This window comes from Balaenoptera physalus, assembly GCF_965194825.1.
Source record: "Balaenoptera physalus genome assembly, chromosome: 7".
NCBI lineage: Eukaryota > Metazoa > Chordata > Mammalia > Artiodactyla > Balaenopteridae > Balaenoptera > Balaenoptera physalus.
In genome coordinates, this window is record NC_138886.1 from 19,148,163 (window position 1) to 19,169,309 (window position 21,147).

Below are 21,147 nucleotides of genomic sequence, written 5' to 3' on the forward strand. Positions count from 1 at the left end.
CAGGTTAGAGTGCTTGGTGTTGGGTATTAAGAGGTGAATGACTCAGATATGGTTCCTGCCCTCGTGGAGCTTACAGTCTACATACAGTCTAACTGTGTGAAGATGAACTGCTTACAGTTTAACGTAAATACAAGATAGAATTTGCTTATTGCTCTCAAAGAGGAAAATATACATACATGGTAAAACCACCCCAAATCATTTTTAGAATGACATGTGATGAAAATAATATTAGATCAACACTCAGAGAATTCAGGAGAGGGACAAAGTTACCTGAGAAAACTTCTAATATATTATTTTTTTTGAACTGTATGTTGAAGGACAGAGAGATTTGCCTGCTCAGATGGCAAAGGGGCTTTTTGAGGAGACTTCACGGCATCTGGAATCCTTCCTCAATGATAACTGAGCTTTGACAGCTTCTCCAAGGTGTCTGTCAGCATGCTTCATCTCTATAGCACTCACAGGATATCTGGCTCCTTAAGCTCCTAATTCCAGGGTACTGATAGTATTCCCTCCTGAGCCAACTGTTTGGAAGTTATATAGACAGAGCTTGGGTCTGGTCTTGAATCATAACTCCCTTCCTTGGCCCTCCAGCACAAAAGGCTTTATAAGGTGGTGACTCAGAACACTTACTTTGGACTCCGATAGACCTGCGTTCAAATCCTAACTACACTAATTAATGGATATCTGAACTTGCACAAGCCACTTAATTATCCCATGCCTTGGTTTCCTCATCTGCAAAATAATAAAGACACCATCTCATATCACTTTGTAAGAATTTAAAATTGGAGATTTAAAATGCTTAGCACAGGCTCTGGCAATTAAGCACTGAATGAATGATAGGTAATGATGTCTTCATTACTTTTATTATCCTTGTTATTATTTCAGTCTTTTCCTGATCTTCCAAGGCCTCTTCGATCAATATTTGGGGATCCTAAGTGCTTCCTCCTCCAGGAAGCTCTCTGTGAACTTCCAAGCTCACAGTGACACTTCTCTCAATTCCTTCATTCAGACTAGCACTGCTACTCAACCTTGCTTGTGTATGTTCTAGTTTCTGAGATTTCTGGAAACAGAGAATAGGTCCTTACTCTGCCTAGTTTTCCCAACATGCAGTACATAGTAAGTAAACAGCAGGTAGCTCTTGAAAGAACCTTAACATTTGTACGCCTGCTATTGGCTTAGAGTGTGCAGGGACACTTAAGTATACCACAAATATTCAATCCACAATACATGCATTTAAAGTCAATTCTATTTTGTGACCTTTACGGGGGAAACTGTAAGCTTTTCGATAATAGAGAACATGCTTATCCCCTTCATTTTTGTATCCCTCATGCTTAACTCAGGGCTTGGCATATGCTAGGTATTTAATAAATACGTACTGAAAAGATGCATAGTTGGATGGATGGATGGATGGATGGATGGATGGATGGATGGATGGATGGGTGGTAATTGAAGAAACCCTATAGCACAAAGAAATCTGGACATCTCTTAACACAGATGCTCTCCAAGATCCCATTGCTGATATTTCTTTCTAGGGACCATAACAATGACCACAGACTAAGAATTACTAGAAACCTTTCATATGCACTTATTGCTGAAGGCCTCGCAGTGGTTTCAGGGAAGAGATAAACCTTAATCAAATTCACTGACAAAAAAGGTAGGATATCTGGGTTTTAATATTTGCTTTACCACTAATTAGCCGGTGACCCTCTCTGGGTGTTTCAGTTCAGATATTCTCTTTCATGTCATGTACTACTTTTACTCAATTCAGCGTGGCTGCCTGAAGCGATATATTCGTAATAACTCTCAGGTGGGGGCATGGAAGCATGTAGGCATCAATTAGCAATGTCTGCCATGTACACTGGAAGGATGTATGTGGGTGCCACAGGCTTGCCACCCCTGGACTCGATCTTCTACAGTTGATTCTAAGCCTGCTCAAGTCTGATGTTGATTCTGTAATCCGATATCTGTCTGTGTCTATCGAAAGTACTGAAAAACTGAGCCAAACATTTCCCGTCAGAAGCAATGTCTTGAAAAACTAAACCACAGGCAGCCTGTTCTGGAGAAAGACCTGGCTGAGCAGCGTGGACAACCATCCCAGTAGCAGCACCGCCTCTTGGCCAGGGGACTGACCTGCCAGAAAAGAGCTCCACCCTGGGCTCACAGGCTTGCTTTTCTTGCTACTGAATGAGAATATGTAGGCTAGGAGGAAAACCAGGACTAGAGACACAGCACCCTCTTCTCCTAAGGATTTCAGAGTGTCTCTGTCACTTGACAAACTGAAACACTAAGAATTTTACACTTCTACGGAAAAAGCAACAGTGGGCAGAAGGGGACTCCCCAAAATTCTCTTAGGAATCCCTCATCCTTCAGAGACTAGCCTTCCACGAACTGCCTTCTTCAAACAAAAGACACAAATCATCACACAATAACAATACACCCGTTACTAAGACCTCCCTCCCTCCTGTTAGGCACTGTCCTAAATATTTCCATGTGTTATCTCATTTGATCTCATTTTTTTCCTCACTTGCAGTTGAAAGAACTTTATTGTGGGGTTTTTATGAGTGTTGCCATTTTACAGACAAGAAAGCTGAGGCTCAGAGAGGCAATGTTACACATCTAAGGTCAAAGCTTCTAGATGGAGCTATATGAAGTTGCCCCTATCCAACCGTATTTGACCTATGAAAATGGCAACTCCATACGATTCAAACTAATAGCAAGTGGCAGGACCAGAATCCACAGTATTTGGCTGATTCTAGAGCAGATATTCACAAACACTGCACAGACTCTCCTTGGAGATTTGTCAGTCTTAGCATCTATCATTCTTCCCTATAAGTATTTGTTTACCTGTCTGTTTCCTTTACTGGACTATGAACTGATTGAGAACAGGAACTTACCATCATTGGTCTCTGAAACACCTCACTACCCCTTGATCTATCCCATAGCCTGGTCTTTTTTTTTAATATATATAAATTTATTTATTTAATTTGGTTTTGGCTGCGTTGGGTCTTCGTTGCTGCGCGCAGGCTTTCTCTAGTTGCGGCAAGTGGGGGCTACTCTTCGTTGCGGTGCATGGACTTCTCATTGCGGTGGCTTCTCCTGTTGCGGAGCACGGGCTCTAGGCGTGCGGGCTTCAGTAGTTGCAGCACGCAGGCTCAGTAGTTGTGGCTCACGGGCTCTAGAGCACACGCTCAGTAGTTGTGGTGCACAGGCTTAGATGCTCCACGGCATGTGGGATCTTCCCGGACCAGGGCTCGAACCCATGTCCCCTGCATTGGCAGGTGGATTCTCAACCACTGCACCACCAGGGAAGCCCCCATAGCCTGGTCTTAACACTCATTCAACTCATCTCTGTTGAATGCAAGAATGAATGATTTTAAAAATGACTTAATTCCCAGGACTCTGAAATGACTGCTGGCTCTACAAGCATCTGAACTGGGTGCCAGCTACGCCACCGTACTACCTAAATGGATAAGTGCTTCTCAGTGCTGCAATTCCAACAACCAGGGCTAGGAGGGGCTTTGCTTAGGCAGGCAGTGTTTGCTCAATGCTTTTAAGACACAGGTGGTGCTGGACCTAATCAAGTGTAAGGCTCAGATATCCTCGGAAAAAATCCACACTTCAGGCTGTTCCTTGGCTCCTCTCTCTTCCTGACACATTCCAACAAGGAATTTATGGATGTTGGGAAGGACAAGGGGTGAGGAATTCTAGAACCTTTAAGAACGTCCATGTAAGTAACTCCATGCTTAACTGACTGTGCACAATAAAATTCTCTTGCCTGCAGGAAGAAAAATTTAATGTGGTCTGTCTCAGGTGTTGCCAAAATGATGTGGAAAGAAATTCATCTGCATTTCTAAACAGTAGGAATCTTCCTTGGCCCCGGAGCCAAGGCTGTTTGACGTAAATGCCTAAGTCAACAAGATAAATATATTCCGTGAGTTACTAAAAGTGAAGTCATAAGTATTCTGAAATATGATTCTAGCCAGTTGGAAATTTTATCTTAATCTAAAAATGAAACTTTATTCTCCAGCTGTGAACCGGGAAACATTCAAAGATTGTTGATTCCTTCATCTAAGCAATGGTCTTTGTCCTGTGGTGAAGTGCCTAAAAATAACCGTCAGTTTGTTTATTCCATGCTGCTTCCAAAAGGTTAGCTATCAAACAGCTCTACTGGAAGAAAAAAAAAAAAAAAAGGAAGATTTGATAATAAGCCAAGAGGCACCTCAGAGTATACAATTGTAAACCAAAAAGCTCTTGGGACATGGCTGCCATGACACTGACCTGACCGAGGTTTCCCCATCTATTAAATGAATGTTACTTCACAGTAATGTTCTGAATAAAAATCTATAATGCCCACATCTGGAGATATCATCCTACACTGGCCACAGCTAATATCAAAGGAACTGAAACAAGAACTAATTTTTATCTTTCATCAGTGATGAAGACCTAACATTATTTAAATTTTTATTTCATATTGGAGTATAGTTGATTAACAATGTTGTGTTAGTTTCAGGTGTACAGCAAAGTGATTCAGTTAAACATATACATGTATCTATTCTTTTTCAAATTCTTTTCCCTTTTAGGTTGTTACATAATATTGAGCAGAGTTCCCTGTGCTGTACAGTAGGTCCTTGTTGGAAGTCCTAACATTTTAACACCTCCCCCCATCAAAAAAAGAAAAACAAAAAAGGCTTCAAGACCACTGCTTTATCTTTTTTTTTCTTCCTTTTTTTATAAAGGGCAGGCAACATAAGTTTGCCAGGTATTTGCAGACCAAGGGACTAAATACAGAAACCTATGTTTTCCCTAATCTTCTCCACAGATGACACTGAGCAATTAGGCACGTAGCCTTAGAAAGACACAGCAATGCTTACTGGGCTCAGCACCAGCCCTTCACATTGACCATTCATGCTCTCCTCACTGGCTGTACCAACTCCACATGCTCTCTCCTTTCCACTCCCCTACACACCTTATACACCCCAGTAGAACCAGGACATCAGTATTCCGTACGTGTTACCCCACTTTTGCCTACATCAGGCAGCTGCAGAGGGAAGCTGCTGTTATTACTGTCTCCTTCCTCATTCTCCTCCTCACCCACACATTCCTTGCCTTTTCTCATGCTATTCCCTCTTTCTAGACGCCTAATCTAGAAGGGTAGGCGGGTAAGGTGCAAATTCAATCCACCTACTCAGTTGTAACCAACCACTTTTTAGAATCCCACCCATCCTTCAGGCTCATCTCAGGTGCCACCTCTTTCAAGGTGTCTTTCTTCAGCCCCTCAAAAGAATGTAGCCACCCTCCACTTTGAACCTTAAAAGACCTAGGTTAGCCAATCTCTTTTGTTACCTATTACATCATTGTCATAGCCATGATGTAATTCCCTAATTCTCCCATGCCTTCTGGATGCAAACTTTCCTTTCTAATCTACTCTCTATTTGACCAGTGTGGTTATTATTGTTTCTATTATCATTAGCTACCATGTTAAGTACCTACTATGTGCCAGGCACTGTGCTGGTAGCTTAAGATACATCTCATTTTATCCCATCTTCTCATAGCTTTATAAAATAAGCATATATATATATAGCCATACAGGAGATGAAGCAAGTGATACTCAGAGGGGGAAGTGAATGGCCACAGGTAGCAGCTACCAAGTGGAAGAGCTGGATTCTAACACAGGTCTATTTCTCTGCAAAGACCAGGCTCTTCCTCCCATACCTAGCCACTTCATCAATAGAACTGTTCAGACTACTGAAGAAAATGGACTGAGTCCCCCTCAAAAAGTCTGCAGCAAAGTAGCACAGAGTCAACAGAAGCAGGAGAGTCATGAGTTAATTTCGACAAACCTACCAGCTCCCAAGAGAAAGGTGAGGCAGGGCAGAACAAGATGCTAGGTGTAGCCAGAGTGGCTCCTGGGCAACCTATCTTCGGTTTTAATTGAGAAGAATCTCATGGAGAACTTGGGGTTCTAAGGTATGCAGAGAGAAAAAGAAAAAGCATTTCATATCCCAAGTGTAGGATGGGGGAAAGGATGAGAACCTGGGGCAAGCTCCATGTCCCTTCATATCTGAGGAGGCCAACAGCCATAAAGACCACTCCTCGCTTGTACCTGGATATGTTTGAACATGTAAGGTATGGAAATTACACTCCACATAAATATTTGCTTATGTTAACTAAAAAGATGTCATCTTCTCTAGTCTCCTGGCACCTGCAGGTGAGGTACTCACCAATTTTAATCAGATAGGAGACTTAACAATATCCTACCTTTCTTTTTTAGACTCCCTCTGACCTCTCTGAGCCTCAGTTTCCTCATTTGTACCATGCGCTTAACATCACCAAGCAGACTTCTAAACGTGCACTGCTAAATAGAATTTCCTGCAATGATGGAAATGTTATTTATCCACACTGTCTGAATCATAGCCACTAGCCACATTGCTATTAAGCACTTGAAATGTGAACAGTACAATTGAGGATGGAATTTTTAATTGTATTTAATTTTAATAACCACTTGTAGCTAGTGGCTACCATATTGAATAACGCAGCTCTGGACCAAAGAATTCAAAGTTTTCTTCCTCTTCTTAAACCTTCTCTCTCATGAAGAAATCTTTAAGGTAGTTTTTTTGTTTGTTTGTTTTTTTCTCCAGATTAATTATTCTTGAGAAGTTAACAGGAATGAAGGCACCTAAAGAGTCACAAACACAATCACAGAGTTAATTTGGCTCTAAAAATTTCTTTTGATAAAAATAGAAAGTAGAGCCTGATCCACACGTGTATTTTTCTGCACTTAGCATATATGCCAAGGCAGGTTACAGAGCAAGGCAACATGCATGGCTTGGATATAGCCACTTTCTCCCGGATGTGTGACCCCAACAATCTATGTATTGAGCCAATACAAAGGCTGTGTCTCTTCCTGCTGCCCTCCTTTCACCTTTGCAAACATTGTCAAACAGATCCATAGACAGGGATATGGACATAGGTATAGGTAGAGATGTAGATAAAGATAAAGATGTAGATACAGATGTAGATGTAGAGATAGAGATAGAGATAAATATAGAGATATCTCCCAGGACATATTTGCCTGGGGGCTCTGAGACAGAGATTCCTTCACTTCACTGCAGAACTCACCCTTGCTTAGAAAAACAGAACCGCATATGCCAAGGTAGGAGTTTCAAGAGCTGGAGGGAAGAAAATCCTGGAAAAAATACTAATTGAAGTCCATATTTTTAAAACAAAAGCTCCCCTTTATTGAGCTCTTGCTGCTGCCAAAGACTGTACCATTCCCACCACACACATTATCTCATGCACTTTCCACAGTAGTCCTACGAGGACACTCGTAGCATGTTTTATTGATGAAATGACTCTGGCCTGTGGTATAGATAGTTTGCCCAAGGGAGAGGAAGTGGTTGAACAATGACTCAAGACAGTTTGTCTACAAACCTGTGCTCTTCAACACTCTTCTATTTACATTCCAGAGCCTTGGAGCTTGCCATATTCTCAAAGAAGCCCTTTCTATTGGATAATTCCAATTAGAAACATATTTCTTCTGTTGTGCTGAAATTTGCCTTCTTGTAACCAACCCTCCTCTCCACCCCTAACGTACACACATATTGATGCTTGTTTTGTCCTTTGAGGCCAGAAGGGACAAGCCAGCTCCTGCTTTCCCAGGATCTATACATAGGAATCCTGTTCTTCTCAATCTTGGCTTTCTCAGCTACAGAATAAACATGTACAGGTCTACACTCCTTCCCCCTACAAGACATTTTCCAGACCTTCCATTGCCTGATCACTTCCTGTAAAGATAAGAATCTGCTCATGCTTTCTAAAGAATCTCTACAGAATAAGTTGCTCATTCTCCGATTTTAAAAGCCCTACTGTCCGAACATGATCCTTCATGTCTAACCTAAATATCACAAACTGTAATCTAAAGTAATTTTCCCTAGGTCTATCCTCAAAGGAGACATTAACAAGCCAGTTGTCTGCATGAGAATATTTTACATTCTTTTTTTTTTTTTTTTAAATTTTACATTCTTAACGGTTACTACTTGCTTTGTATGTTTGCTCCTCTGGTGTAAGTATTTCCAGTTCTAGTAAATTTATCTTCATAAGGTTTACCCCCTCACTCATCAGTGATTCTGCAGCTCCTCTTTGATCTAGATCCAAGTTGCTGTTGGGTTTAGTACTGGATTCAATGAAGAGGTCAAGCTTAAGCAAAAGGAGGCTATTGGCCTGGACTCATGCTAGGTTTTGTTCTTCAGAGCATAACAAAATAGCAGCTACTTTTTAATATGTGCCTATTACGGGCTTGACACTATATTGGGTGTTTTCTGTGCAGATCTTTAATTCATAATTCCCTCTGGAAGGATTTTGACCCCATTGCAAAAGTGAGATCACGGTTTAGAGAGGATAAATATCAATAGCTTGCCCAAGTCACAGAGTTAGTGAGTGGCATTTGTACTCAGGTGTGTCTAATTCCAAAGTCTAGACATTTTCCACCACGCTGAAGGTATAATGGGTCTTTCCCAAAGTGCAAAAACATCCGCCTGCCCTCAGACCACCATGAGCCAATATGGAAAATACACAACCCTCAAGAATCACATTTCTTTCCTCCAAACAATGCAGCATTTGGCTGTGCCAGTGCACATACAGAGTGAAAAATCCTCACTCAACCCATACTCTGGTCATTATTTCCCTAGATTTGTTGCCTTAAAGTCTCAACCGACAATTCTAACAGCCTTTTAGATGGAAATTTAAGTCATTTAACAACACACACAAAAGTGTTGGGTAAAAGTCCAAAAGCATTTCAAACTTGGCCCATGGCCCTTTCTCATAAAAAAAAAAAAAAGAAAGAAAGAGCTAAGAATTGACGGGAAGAGGGTGAGAAAGAAGGACTTTGTGGAAGGCAAAGAGAGTTAAAACAATTGCAGTAGAATACGCAATCAATAAATATTTGTCCGGTAAACAACTAAGATAGGCTATGGTAGTTTAAAAGAAGAGAACTTGCCAAGTTTTCCTCTTCATAATAATTTTCATTCAGTGGGCTTGCCTACATCACAGATCCACAAATTCTTATTAGGAAACTAATTTGAATGATAAAGCATACAGATGGCCACCTTCTCACTGTGTCCTCATACGGCCTTTCTGCTGTGCACAAACAGACACAGAGACAGAGTCAGAGAGAGATCTGGAGTCTCTTCCTCTTCTTATAAGGACACCAATACTATCATCAGATTAGGGCCCCACCCTCATGACCTTCATTTAACCTTGATTACCTCCCTAAGAGCCCTATCTCCAAATACAGTCACACTGAGGGTTAGGACTTCAAGTATGAATTTGGGGGGGAGGGGAAGGTATGATTCAGTGTACGACACTCAGTAAGAATAGAATAAGTACTTGTTGGGACTTCCCTGGTGGTGCAGTGGTTAAGAATCCGCCTGCCAATGCAGGGGACACAGGTTCAAGCCCTGGTCCGGGAAGATCCCACCTGCCGCAGAGCAACTAAGCCTGTGCGCCACAGCTACTGAGCCTGCACTCTAGAGCCCACAAGCCACAATTACTGAGCCCGCGTGCCTAGAGCCCGTACTCCGCAACAGGAGAAGCCACTGCAGTGAGAAGCCCGTACACCACAAGGAAGAATAGCCCCCACTCGCCGCAACTAGAGAAAAACCTGTGCGCAGCAATGAAGACCCAATGCAGCCAAAAATAATTAATTAATTGAAAAAAAAAAAAAGAATAAGTACTTGTTGATTGCAGAAGACATCAAGGGCTCATGGACATCTTTCTGAGTCATCTCTTGCCCTTGGTCATAGTTTGGATAACTGGTTCAGGAACATTCTGTCAGGCTCTTCTAAAAACTTGACCTTTTAAGGTTTTAGAAATAAATCGAAAAGAAGAGGAATTGAGGTTCACAGAGGTAGAATACTATTCCAACAGCCACATAACTAGTTAGATGTTCAGTTACAGTAAAAACTCAGTTTGCTTTCTAAAGTCTTTCATTTTCACTTCTGCCTCTCACAGCAGAGGAAAACCAGAAGATGGAGTTAATCTTAGATTGGAGGGTCAATAATAAGAGGGAGGAGTTACTGGACATCTATGGGACTACGGCCTTCATACCACTCAATGTGCTCAACCAGTAAATAGCAAAGGGCTTCATGACTATATGAATGATTTCTAGTTACTGTTTTCACTTTCATCATTACTTTAACCTTGACATTATGATCTTCACTGTACAGAAGTGCAATAAGACAAATAAAAGTTATATAACTTACCCAAAGGCCCAGAACTAGAGCTGAGATCCAAACCCGCATCTGATCTGTCTTGTCCTTTCTGCTGTCTCCCTATATTTCCAAATATTGTATAGTGAGTGAAGTCATTCCTTCAAGATTGCAAAATTCTTTTAGAGACCATTTTATATCCACACTGCAGTGCACACTGAAGGAATAAAAGGAGACCTTCAAACACAGGAAATATAAATCAAAATTCACTTGGAATTGCAGATATCCAATAGATTCAATGAACAGTAGATACTAACAAGCTTATTGTTTTCCTTTGTTTACTTGTAGAAGAGAATTCTTTCAAGAAGATCAGGAACCACTGATTTGGATTCTACTCTCAGCTTCCAAATCCCCAGTTCTGCCTAAGAGTGAGATACCCTAGGACCGTAGAACCCCGGGAACATTCAGCCAAACCCACCTCCACCATGGGGGTCGTGACCTGGCTGTTGGCAGGCATCTTCCTAGCTCTGCTTGCCCTTCCTGCCGAAGGTGGCGTCCTCAAGAAAGTCATCCGGCACAAGCGACAGAGTGGGCTGAATGTCACCCTGCCAGAGGAGAACCAGCCGGTGGTGTTTAATCATGTCTACAACATCAAGCTGCCTGTGGGGTCCCAGTGCTCGGTGGATCTGGAATCAGCCAGTGGCGAGAAAGACTTGGTCCCACTGTCAGAGCCCAGGGAAAGCTTCCAGGAGCACACGGTAGATGGGGAAAACCAGATCGTCTTCACACACCGCATCAATATCCCCCGCCGGGCCTGCGGTTGTGCCGCCGCTCCTGATGTCAAGGAGCTTCTGAGCAGACTGGAGGAGCTGGAGAGCCTGGTGTCTTCCCTGCGGGAGCAGTGCACCTTGGGAGCAGGCTGCTGTTTCCAGCCCGCCGAAGGTAGGAGCTGGTGACCAGCCCAGCCCCTCGCGGTACACGTGGGAGGAACGAGGGGCAGGCCAGGACCCATCAGTTGTTTTCCAGAGTGGGCTCCCTGGGGAACTAGCCTCACAAGGTGTTCATTCAAAAGAGGTTTTATGGACAAATGATTGTGCAGAACGTAATCATCTCCGTTCTGTTCTTGGAGAGTCTTGGTGACAAATGTTTCTCAGAGGAATTTTCAGGCCTCTCAGAAGTCCTGCTTTGAAAAACCCTATTTTAGTTTAAGTACGAGTTTCTAAAACTTACTTGACAATGAAATCTACTCATTCTCTACCCTTAAAACCTATGAATTTATTTTGAAATCCCTAACCCAAAGATCATTCTCTGAAAAGTGGTGATGTAGCCCCATCACTTCGTTGTACAAATAGGGCAACTAAGGCCTAGAAGGAAGTTGGGATTCCTCAAGGTCCTGCCATAAGTGGCCAAGTTAGGACTTAAACTACAGTATTCCACACCCCAGTGTTCTTGCAAAGTTACAATGCTGCCTACGGTGATGCAAAATCTGTGGGAAATAGAAAAAATGTTCCAGTTTAATGGCAGCAACGATGATGATCACAATATGAATCGAGCCCCTTTATGTACCAGGAATTGTAATTTACTATCTCATTTAATCCTCCCAACAACCCTTTGAGATAAGGTTTAATACGTCCTTTCTACAGATCTAAGAAATGAGACTCAAAAAAGTTAAACAACTGGCACAAGATGACTCAAAGAGTGATAAGAGATAGGAGCTTTGAAGGTGCCTGTGTGTCTCCACAACTCATGCTATCCCAGTGATACCCTGTCTCCAGGTGCATCTTTTTTTTAAGGAATTGTGCCACTTTGGAATTTTGTCTTCATCTTCATTCCCTAAAGTTGATAGAGCTACAGGGGCTTCAACAGCTTCACATCAGAGATGAAAATCTCTATTTCTGCTGCTCATAAAAAATACTAGAAATTATTCTGGCAGATTATTTCAAGAGTAGCCCTAATTGTTGTAAGTGGAGAGTACTATAGGACATCCTTTAGGTTTCCAAGGCAAAAGCAACAACAAAAAAGTTTTCTTTATGCACAAATTACTTTATCTTCCACTTCCGTCAACTCCCTGGCAAAACGCAGGGGGGAGTTACACAATAGGACTAATGCTAAAGAATGGGTTAAAAAAAAAAAGTGGTTAATGCAGTGCTGTCCGTTAGAACTGTAATCTGAGCCATGTATGTAATTAATCTTAACTTTTCCAATAGTCACATTAATGAAAGGAACAGGTAAAAATGATTTTAATCATCTATCCAATACAAGTAAATAATCTTTCAGCTTGGAATCAATACAAAAATTGTTAATGGATATTTTACATTCTTTTCTTTTATGCTTAGTCTTTGCAATCCAGTGTGTTATGTAGTTCCCATTTAGAGCACATCTCAATTCAGACTAGCCACAATTCAGTTGTTTCGAAGCCACGTGTGTCTGGTGGCTACCATACTAGACAACATAGGTTTAGAGTCTCACTTTCCAAGCCAACTTTTTTCTTAAAATTGACTTCCCTCCTGCTGTCAGGAAGGAGATAAAGTGTATTAATTCAACTGTATTTAGATGCAGAGAAAATGGAGTGAGTTTTGTTTGTTTCTTCTCCTTGGCTCCATGGAGACCACACCAGCCACTGCTGCAAGTTAAGCCAAGACATTACAGAGACTTCAAAGAGCCAGAGTCACAGCAGCCCTGGCCACGTATTCCTCGTATTCACCCACCGCCGCAGCTTTCAGGATAGAGAGGAAAAAAGATGGAGGCACATGAGCTTTGTGAGGGCTGAGCCAAATGGAAACTTGTCCTAACAGAATTAGAAAGCCACTCCTTAGCTGCCTCATTTCAGTTACAAAAAATTTAGAAAGTTTTGGTCACATAAACACATATAACAACTTGAGTCGACCCAAAACACTCTGCAAAAGGAAATCACAGTAAGCACAACAGGTCCTTAATGTCCCCTTTTAAACTGATTTACCCAGGAAAGTGGGCCATTGGTCCCACCTGACCGATGAAGAAACAGCTCCAGAGCATCTAAATTTTTTTGCAAATGCAGCACAGCTATTGAGTCGAGGCATCAGAACTGAGTTCAGTTCAACAATTATTTCTTGGTGAAAACACTTATTCTCCTGTATGTCTGACCTTGGCTAGGTACGGGAAGAGTAACAACACAGGCCAGCATAATGCATTGCACAGGCAGTGATTCGTAACCTTTGGGTCACGGGAATACTTGAAAATTTGATGAAAACTATGGGAGTTCTCCCCAGGGATGGAAATACACACACACACACACACACACACACACACACACACACAATCTGGATATGAACCTACAATTTCAGAGAGTGCAGGTTAAGAATTCCCACCTAGTATCATTAGATGAGGCCCCAACTGATTTCACACAATAAGCAAGTGGTTTTCAAGCCAGATGGGGCCTGAGGGTGCAACCGTGCTCTGGCTGAATTTGAATCTGGGTTTTGTGGCTAGAAACCAAGAAACTGGGCTGCTGGTGCTCAGTGGAGAGCCTCTGTTCTCTTCCCTCCCTGCAGGCCGCCTGGACACCAAGCCCTTCTGCAGCGGCCGGGGCAACTTCAGCACTGAAGGCTGTGGCTGTGTGTGTGAACCGGGCTGGAAAGGCCCCAACTGCTCTGAGCCTGAATGTCCAGGCAACTGTCACCTGCGAGGCCAGTGCCTGGACGGGCAGTGTGTGTGTGACAAGGGCTTCATGGGGGACGACTGCGGCCAGCTGGCCTGTCCCAGCGACTGCAATGACCAGGGCAAGTGCATGAACGGGACCTGCGTCTGCTTCGAAGGCTACTCGGGGGTGGACTGCGGCCAGGAGCCCTGCCCGGTGCCCTGCAGCGAGGAGCACGGCCGCTGCGTGGACGGCCGCTGTGTGTGCCAGGACGGCTTCGCCGGCGAGGACTGCAACGAGCCCCTGTGTCTGCACAACTGCCACGGCCGCGGGCGCTGCGTGGAGAACGAGTGCGTGTGTGATGAGGGCTTCACGGGCGACGACTGTGGCGAGCTCATCTGCCCCAACGACTGCTTCGACCGCGGCCGCTGCGTCAACGGCACCTGCTACTGCGACGAGGGCTTCGTGGGTGAGGACTGCGGCCAGCTCGCCTGCCCCCACGCCTGCCACAGCCGCGGCCGCTGCGACGAGGGCCAGTGCGTGTGCGACGAGGGCTTCGCGGGTGCGGACTGCAGCGAGAAGCGCTGTCCCTCTGACTGCCATGACCGCGGCCGCTGCCTGGACGGGCACTGCGAGTGCGACGACGGCTTCACGGGCGCGGACTGCGGCGAGCTCCGGTGTCCCCGCGACTGCAGCGGCCACGGCCGCTGCGTCAACGGGCAGTGCGTGTGCGACGAGGGTCGCACCGGGGAGGACTGCGGGCAGCTGCGGTGCCCCAACGACTGTCACGGCCGTGGGCGCTGCGAGCAGGGGCGCTGTGAGTGCGAACTCGGCTTCCAGGGCTATGACTGTGGCGAGATGAGCTGCCCCCATGACTGTCACCAGCACGGCCGCTGCGTGAACGGCATGTGTGTCTGTGACGACGCCTACATGGGTGAGGACTGCCGCGAGCTGCGCTGCCCCCGGGACTGCAGCCAGCGGGGCCGCTGCGTGGACGGGCGGTGCGTGTGCGAGGACGGCTTCGCCGGCCCCGACTGCGCAGACCTCTCCTGTCCCGGCGACTGCCACGGCCGGGGCCGCTGCGTGGACGGCCAGTGCGTGTGCCACGAGGGCTTCACGGGCAAGGACTGCGGGCAGCGCAGGTGTCCCGACGACTGTCACGGCCAGGGCCGCTGCGTGGATGGCCAGTGCGTGTGCCACGAGGGCTTCACTGGGCTGGACTGCGGGCAGCGCTCCTGCCCCAACGACTGCAGCAACTGGGGGCAGTGCGTCTCCGGCCGCTGCATCTGCAATGAGGGCTACACCGGGGAAGACTGCTCGCAGGGTGAGTACCAGCGCTCCAGCAAACTAGCGTGATGACGGCCACCATCGAGTTGGCATGTGCTGGAGAACTGTGTGTTATACCAAACACACACACACACACACACACACACACACACATACACACAGACTCTTTGACTCACCTGTTACAGAGCTACCGATTTGAGGGCTCAGAGGCCCAGAGAGGTTATGGAATTGTCCCAAGGACACACAGCTTATATATCACAGAGCTGGTACCTGAATCTGGGTAACTCATCTATGCTGAGTTTAACACCCAGTGCCCACGAAGAGGGTAGATGAAATGCTCACCTCCCTTTTACTAAACATCAACCTTCTTTCCTACTCTGTATTGACATGGAACCAATAATGAACTAAATCCCTCATTTGGATGGAAGTAAAAACTCAGCTAAATTGAATGGACAGTGAGATTTCATAAAACAAACGGTTTTAAATGCACATTCAGCTAAAGATGAAGTGCTGATCACCTATGAAGCAGGCCCGTCTCTTAAATCACCTTTTTGTTGCTGTCTTTTATCCCAAGGACTGTGAGTGCCTTAAAGGAGCATTATCCCAGCAGTTAGCACAGGGCATGTATTCAGTAAGTAAATACTGGTTGAGTGAAAACACAGCAAAGACCAATAATGCTCATGTTTAATGAGGGTCTTCTTTGTACTTCCCTCATCCACCCTTATATACCTGTCATAATGGAGACTTTCTGCCTTGATTAAAGCCATTGGCACATAAAAACAAACACACGGCTCTGTGTTTGACATGGCCAAGCCAGGCAAGCCTGGTTGGAAGGAAGACCAGGCTGGCCAGGAGGAGAGGTACGTTCCAAATTTGATGAGTAAGCAAAGTTGAGCAAGTCCCTCTGCCTCACTCACCTCTAAGAAAAGGAAAGAGTTGGACCCGATGAGCCCAAAATACCCTTCCAGTGCTAAGAATGTATGACGTGAAGTTCAGAGCAGAAAGCCAAGCCCAGGCTGCACTTTCCCATGCAGATGGCCTGAATCTGAACTAAGGTCCAGGGAGTGGAGAAGTCGGAGGGGCCAGTTCACAAAGAGCCCTGAAGGCCACACTGCAGACCTGGAACTTTAGCCTGAAGGCAAGGGATGGCCACCAAAGGTTTTGAAGATGGGTCACAGCAGGAGGGTCCTTGATGAGTCTGCATTTTAGAAAATGGAAGGTGGATTTCAGGGCTCCGTGACTGGGGGAAGAGACAGGTCCAGGGAAACAAACCAAGAGAGAATTCATAGAGTGCGTTATGACACCATCTGACCCAAACTGTCCTTCCTTATTCTTGCCAGTGTCCCCTCCCAAAGACCTCATCGTGACCGAAGTGACGGAAGAGACCATAAACCTGGCCTGGGAAAATGAGATGCGGGTCACAGAGTACCTCATCGTGTACACGCCCACCCATGAAGATGGCCTAGAAATGCAGTTCCGTGTCCCTGGAGACCAGACGTCCACCACCATCCAGGAGTTGGAGCCTGGCGTGGAGTACCTTATCCGCGTGTTCGCTATCCTGGAGAACAAGAAGAGCATTCCTGTCAGCGCCAGGGTGGCCACTTGTGAGTGAGCAGAGCATCTCTCGGCAGCCTCAACTGCCCTCCTCCTGTCCAGTACATAGCCCCCCCCATGAGTGACTGCCTCACCTTTGCCCCTGTAGCTCTACGGCTGTCTTTATGCAGTTACACTAGTTAAAACTCTGGAATCCAGTTAAGCCCACTGAATTTTTAAAAAATGTTATGGACGTATAGTTGATTTACAATGTTGTGTTAATTTCTGCTGTACAGCAAAGTGATTCAGTTATACATATATATGTATTCTTTTTCCTGTAACCCATTGAATATTTGTTAAAGAAAGTCCTCACATACTAACTCATTTAACTCACAATAACCCTATGAGACAGGAGCTACTGTTAACCCATTTTACAGATGAGGAAACTGAGACTCTGAATGGTTAAGCATCTCATCCCATATCACACAGTTAATAAGTAGTAGAGATAGGATTTGAACCCTGGCAGTCTTAAGTACTCTATTCTACTACTACCTTTCTATGGAGCTCACTGTCTATATATTTAAAAAATACAAAAGTGGAAACCTCAAGGTTCAAGTTATTCTTCCTTTAAGAGTCCAACATCAGAATAATTACCTCCACTCCTGAAAAGCAAGCTGTGGCTAGAAATTGGTTCTTTTTTGCTTAGTAATAGTAACATTGGCTGCTTTTATTAAACTTGTGCTTCACCCAGGGACCATGGCCAGCAGTCACTGTGGGACTCAGCAGTCTCAAAACATTCCCAAGGGGTAGGCATACTTAGCTCCTTCTCTTGGATGACGAAACTGAGGCTCAGGGCATTTTGTTAACTAAACCAAGCACACAAAAGTTGTGATGATGGAGCTGAGATTCTAGCCCATCTGTCTGATTTCAAAGTCTATTGTCATATTAGGTTTAAGCATATGAAATTGCCAGTATTCAATCATATGGTTGGTCCTTATATTGATATTAATTTCCATGATGCCTCACATTAGACGGCAATCCAGGAGAACCCTTAAACAGACTCCAGCTCTGACAGACAGCCCTGTGGGGTTTAGTGGAATCATGTCTGTCCCCTCCATCACACATGTAGTCATCTTTACCTCCTCTCTGTGCTCTTCCTGACAGACCTGCCTACACCTGAAGGTCTAAAATTCAAGTCCATCAGGGAGACATCTGTGGAAGTGGAGTGGGATCCTCTGGACATCGCTTTTGAAACGTGGGAGGTCATCTTCCGGAATATGGTAAGGAGCACAGAGGAGTGGGCACCTTTGACCACGAGCATCTGAAAGATGCTCACAGGGCTCTGTAGACTTTTCTATCAACTCACTTCCTTGGCTTTTGGTGGGGGACAAGGCTCTAAGTAGCCCCTGTGCATCTGCATCTGTTTTTAAGTGACTTAAGAAGTCAATAAGCACGGCACTTAGGGCTGAGAGCCTAAGTAAATAGATGGCAAGTCATCTCTATGTTCCGAGTACCCATTACAGTCTTACAAATCTCCACTCAGAGGCAAAGAAGATAAGACATGGTCTCTGTCTCAGAATGCCTCCAGGCATATCTGAGATTGAGTATCCTTTCTCTCTGTGCCTAAAAGCACATGTGAGGCAGGAAAGTGGGTCCCTGAGTTCAAAGTCAGGCTCTGCCTCTTACTAGCTGTTTGGAAGATGGGACAATGACCTGACTTCTGGGATGCTGGCTTCCTCGTCTATGAAAGGAAGGATTGATTTGGTGGCTCCAGAGTTCCTTTGGTTCTCATGCCTGTCATTTGACTTGAGTGTCAAAGGGGTGAGTAGAGAGGTCTGTGGGAGGGAGAAACCAACTTGAGAGATATATTCGTCTCTCTATATCCTCAGCACCTGCCATACTGATCAGATGCTTAGTAAGTGCCTAGTGATAGATGAAAGTATGAAAGAGGAAGGCATGAATACAGAATGAATGAATCACATAAATAAAGGAGCTGGTATCTCCTTAGGTCTTACAAAGGTGCCTCTATATTTCAGAATAAAGAAGATGAGGGAGAGATCACCAAAAGCCTGCGGAGGCCGGAGACCACGTACCAGCAAACTGGTCTAGCTCCCGGGCAAGAGTATGAGATATCTCTGCACATCGTGAAAAACAATACCCGGGGCCCAGGCCTGAAGAGGGTGACGACCACCCGTGAGTATCACCTTTAATACCACTGACACAAGGATAAAGCTGATTGTACTGCAAAGCATCTCTGGTTGATAACATGCCCTCTTACACAGCATCTGTATCAATTAGCTTTTTTTGTTTTTTACAAATTTATTTATTTTATTTATATTTATTTTTGGCCGCATTGGGTCTTCGCTGCTGCGCGCAGGCTTTCGGTAGTTGTGGCGCACGGACCCCTCATCGTGGTGGCCTCTCTTGTTGCAGAGCACGGGCTCTAGGCATGCAGGCTTCAGTAGTTGTGGCACACGGGCTTGGTAGTCGTGGCTCACGGGCCCTAGAGCATAGGCTCAGTAGTTGTGGCGCACGGGCTTAGTTGCTCCATGGCATGTGGGATCCTCCTGGACCAGGGCTCGAACCCGCGTCCCCTGCATTGATAGGCAGATTCCCAACCACTGTGCCACCAGGGAAGCCCTCAATTAGCTTTTGCTACATAAAAAACAAGCTCCAAACTTTGTGGCTTGAAACGATACTTTTGCACATTGGTGATTTGGGGTTGGACAGTTTTTCTGTTCTTGACTGGACTCACTTATGCCTCTGTATGGGCTGGGGGCTGGTTGGCCTAGGATGGCCTCAGCCAGGACGGTGCCCTTCTGCCTCACATGGTCCCTCAGCCTCCGGTGGGCTAGCCTGGGCCTGATCTCACAGCGGCGGAGCAGGTTCACGAAAGACACTGGGTCACTTCCATCAAAGCAAATCTCAAGGCCAGTCCAGATTGAAGGGGTGGGGGAAAAGATCCATCTCTGTATGAGAGAAGCTTCAGAGTGACATTTCAAAGGGGCACTGATACAGGAAAATAAATAATCTACCATACTATCTGATTTAATATTAGTACCCAGTCCTATGGAAAAGGTAGGGAAAATATTAATGCTATTATTTTTCAAGAATCAAAACTGAGGCTTAAAGAAGCTGAATCAGTTTAACTAACACCACGTGGTTAATACTATCAGGGCCAGAATGTTAAGCCTGGGTTTAGTTTTATGACTTTAACCCCATTACCAGTAACATTGACTAGGCTCTGGGTTATGTAGAGTGTTGATGCCGTGTCTTCAACAGGAACTTAAATAAAATGTGACTCAGAGCTAAAGATATCAGAACTTCTTGGGCGTAGAGTAGGATTTGGCACTGCTAGATCATTTGGTGGGGGGAATAAAAATCCTGAATTTGGAGTTGTTCTATCAAGAGGCAAATTTTTATAAATAAATAAACAAATAAAATTGTTTTGCACTGACATTTGGGAAAATCTCTTTATCTTCTTCAAGATAGCATACATGCCAACTATTTAAGGTATTGACTCTTCTTGGCAGGGGGTGATTGGAAAATTTAAATCTCTTTACTAATGACAAGAAAGAACATCTTGCATTTAAATATTTGCACATTTTGTTTAACTCAGATCCAATTCATAAGATTGTCTTTTTTATAAGCAAGTGTTTTCCATCATCCTGACAACATCGCACTGTGGTAGGTAGACGGCGGGTACCAACAAGAAAAAATCATTAGATCACCAGAAAGGCATAGAAAAGATTAAGCAGATGCTTATTTGCTATAGAGACGGCCCGTTGAAAATACAAAAGACATTTCTTTCATCTGCCCTTTTCTTTTTAATCTAAATTTAGGGATCGGCTGCTTTATTTTCTTCTTCTTGAAGGACAAACATCCCAACATTTGAAGTTTCATAATCACATAAGTATCAACACTGAGAGGCAGATACTTACCTGTTTATTTTGCTGATACCTGCTCTTTTTCCAGATTTAAAGGATCTTAAAAATTTCATATTTCGCTCCTTCCCTCTCAGCTCTATATAGAGATTGTATGACAACCATTTCTGATATGTAAATATTTTTGAGATGCATCATTTAAAGGAGAAAGAGCCTGGGCTTTAGATCCAAACAGTCCTGAACTTGAATTCCAGCTTCACCAATAACCATCACCTTGGGTAGATCCACTTATTTAAGCCTTAGACCCACCATCTGGAAACCGGGTTCATATATCTTCCTACGGTATAGTCATGAGAGTTAAGACTTAAACGACAAAGCACTGTGCTTGGCACGTAGTGAGCACAAGACAATGTTAATCTCCTGTATTGAAGGGTTCTGAACCTAGGGCGAGATCGGTGTCCTTGACTGAATCTCAACTTCTTTAATGAAAGGGCTGTTAAGAAAGGTAGTAGGTATGGTTCAGGTGTTTCCTAGCACCTTGAAGATCATAGGATGGGAGGCTTCACTGCTGAATTGCAGTATCATTTTCATTGTGGATTTCACGGCTTCAACATCTGTGAGC

The 21,147-nt window shown here is 44.5% G+C and overlaps 1 protein-coding gene across 5 annotated transcripts in view; it reads left to right on the top strand.

Annotated features, from left to right (window-relative positions):
• The window catches only part of TNC (tenascin C), a 91,388-nt gene that overhangs the window by 15,569 nt on the left and 54,672 nt on the right, over positions 1–21,147 (top strand). For all 5 annotated transcript variants that reach the window (XM_082470392.1, XM_082470395.1, XM_082470394.1 and 2 more), the window contains exons 2-6: positions 10,554–11,147; positions 13,736–15,145; positions 16,449–16,712; positions 17,806–17,921; positions 18,678–18,834. In XM_082470392.1, coding sequence (XP_082326518.1) covers positions 10,691–11,147; positions 13,736–15,145; positions 16,449–16,712; positions 17,806–17,921; positions 18,678–18,834 — 2,404 coding nt within the window. In that variant the 5' untranslated portion in view covers positions 10,554–10,690. The remainder of the gene's footprint in view (positions 1–10,553; positions 11,148–13,735; positions 15,146–16,448; positions 16,713–17,805; positions 17,922–18,677; positions 18,835–21,147) is intronic.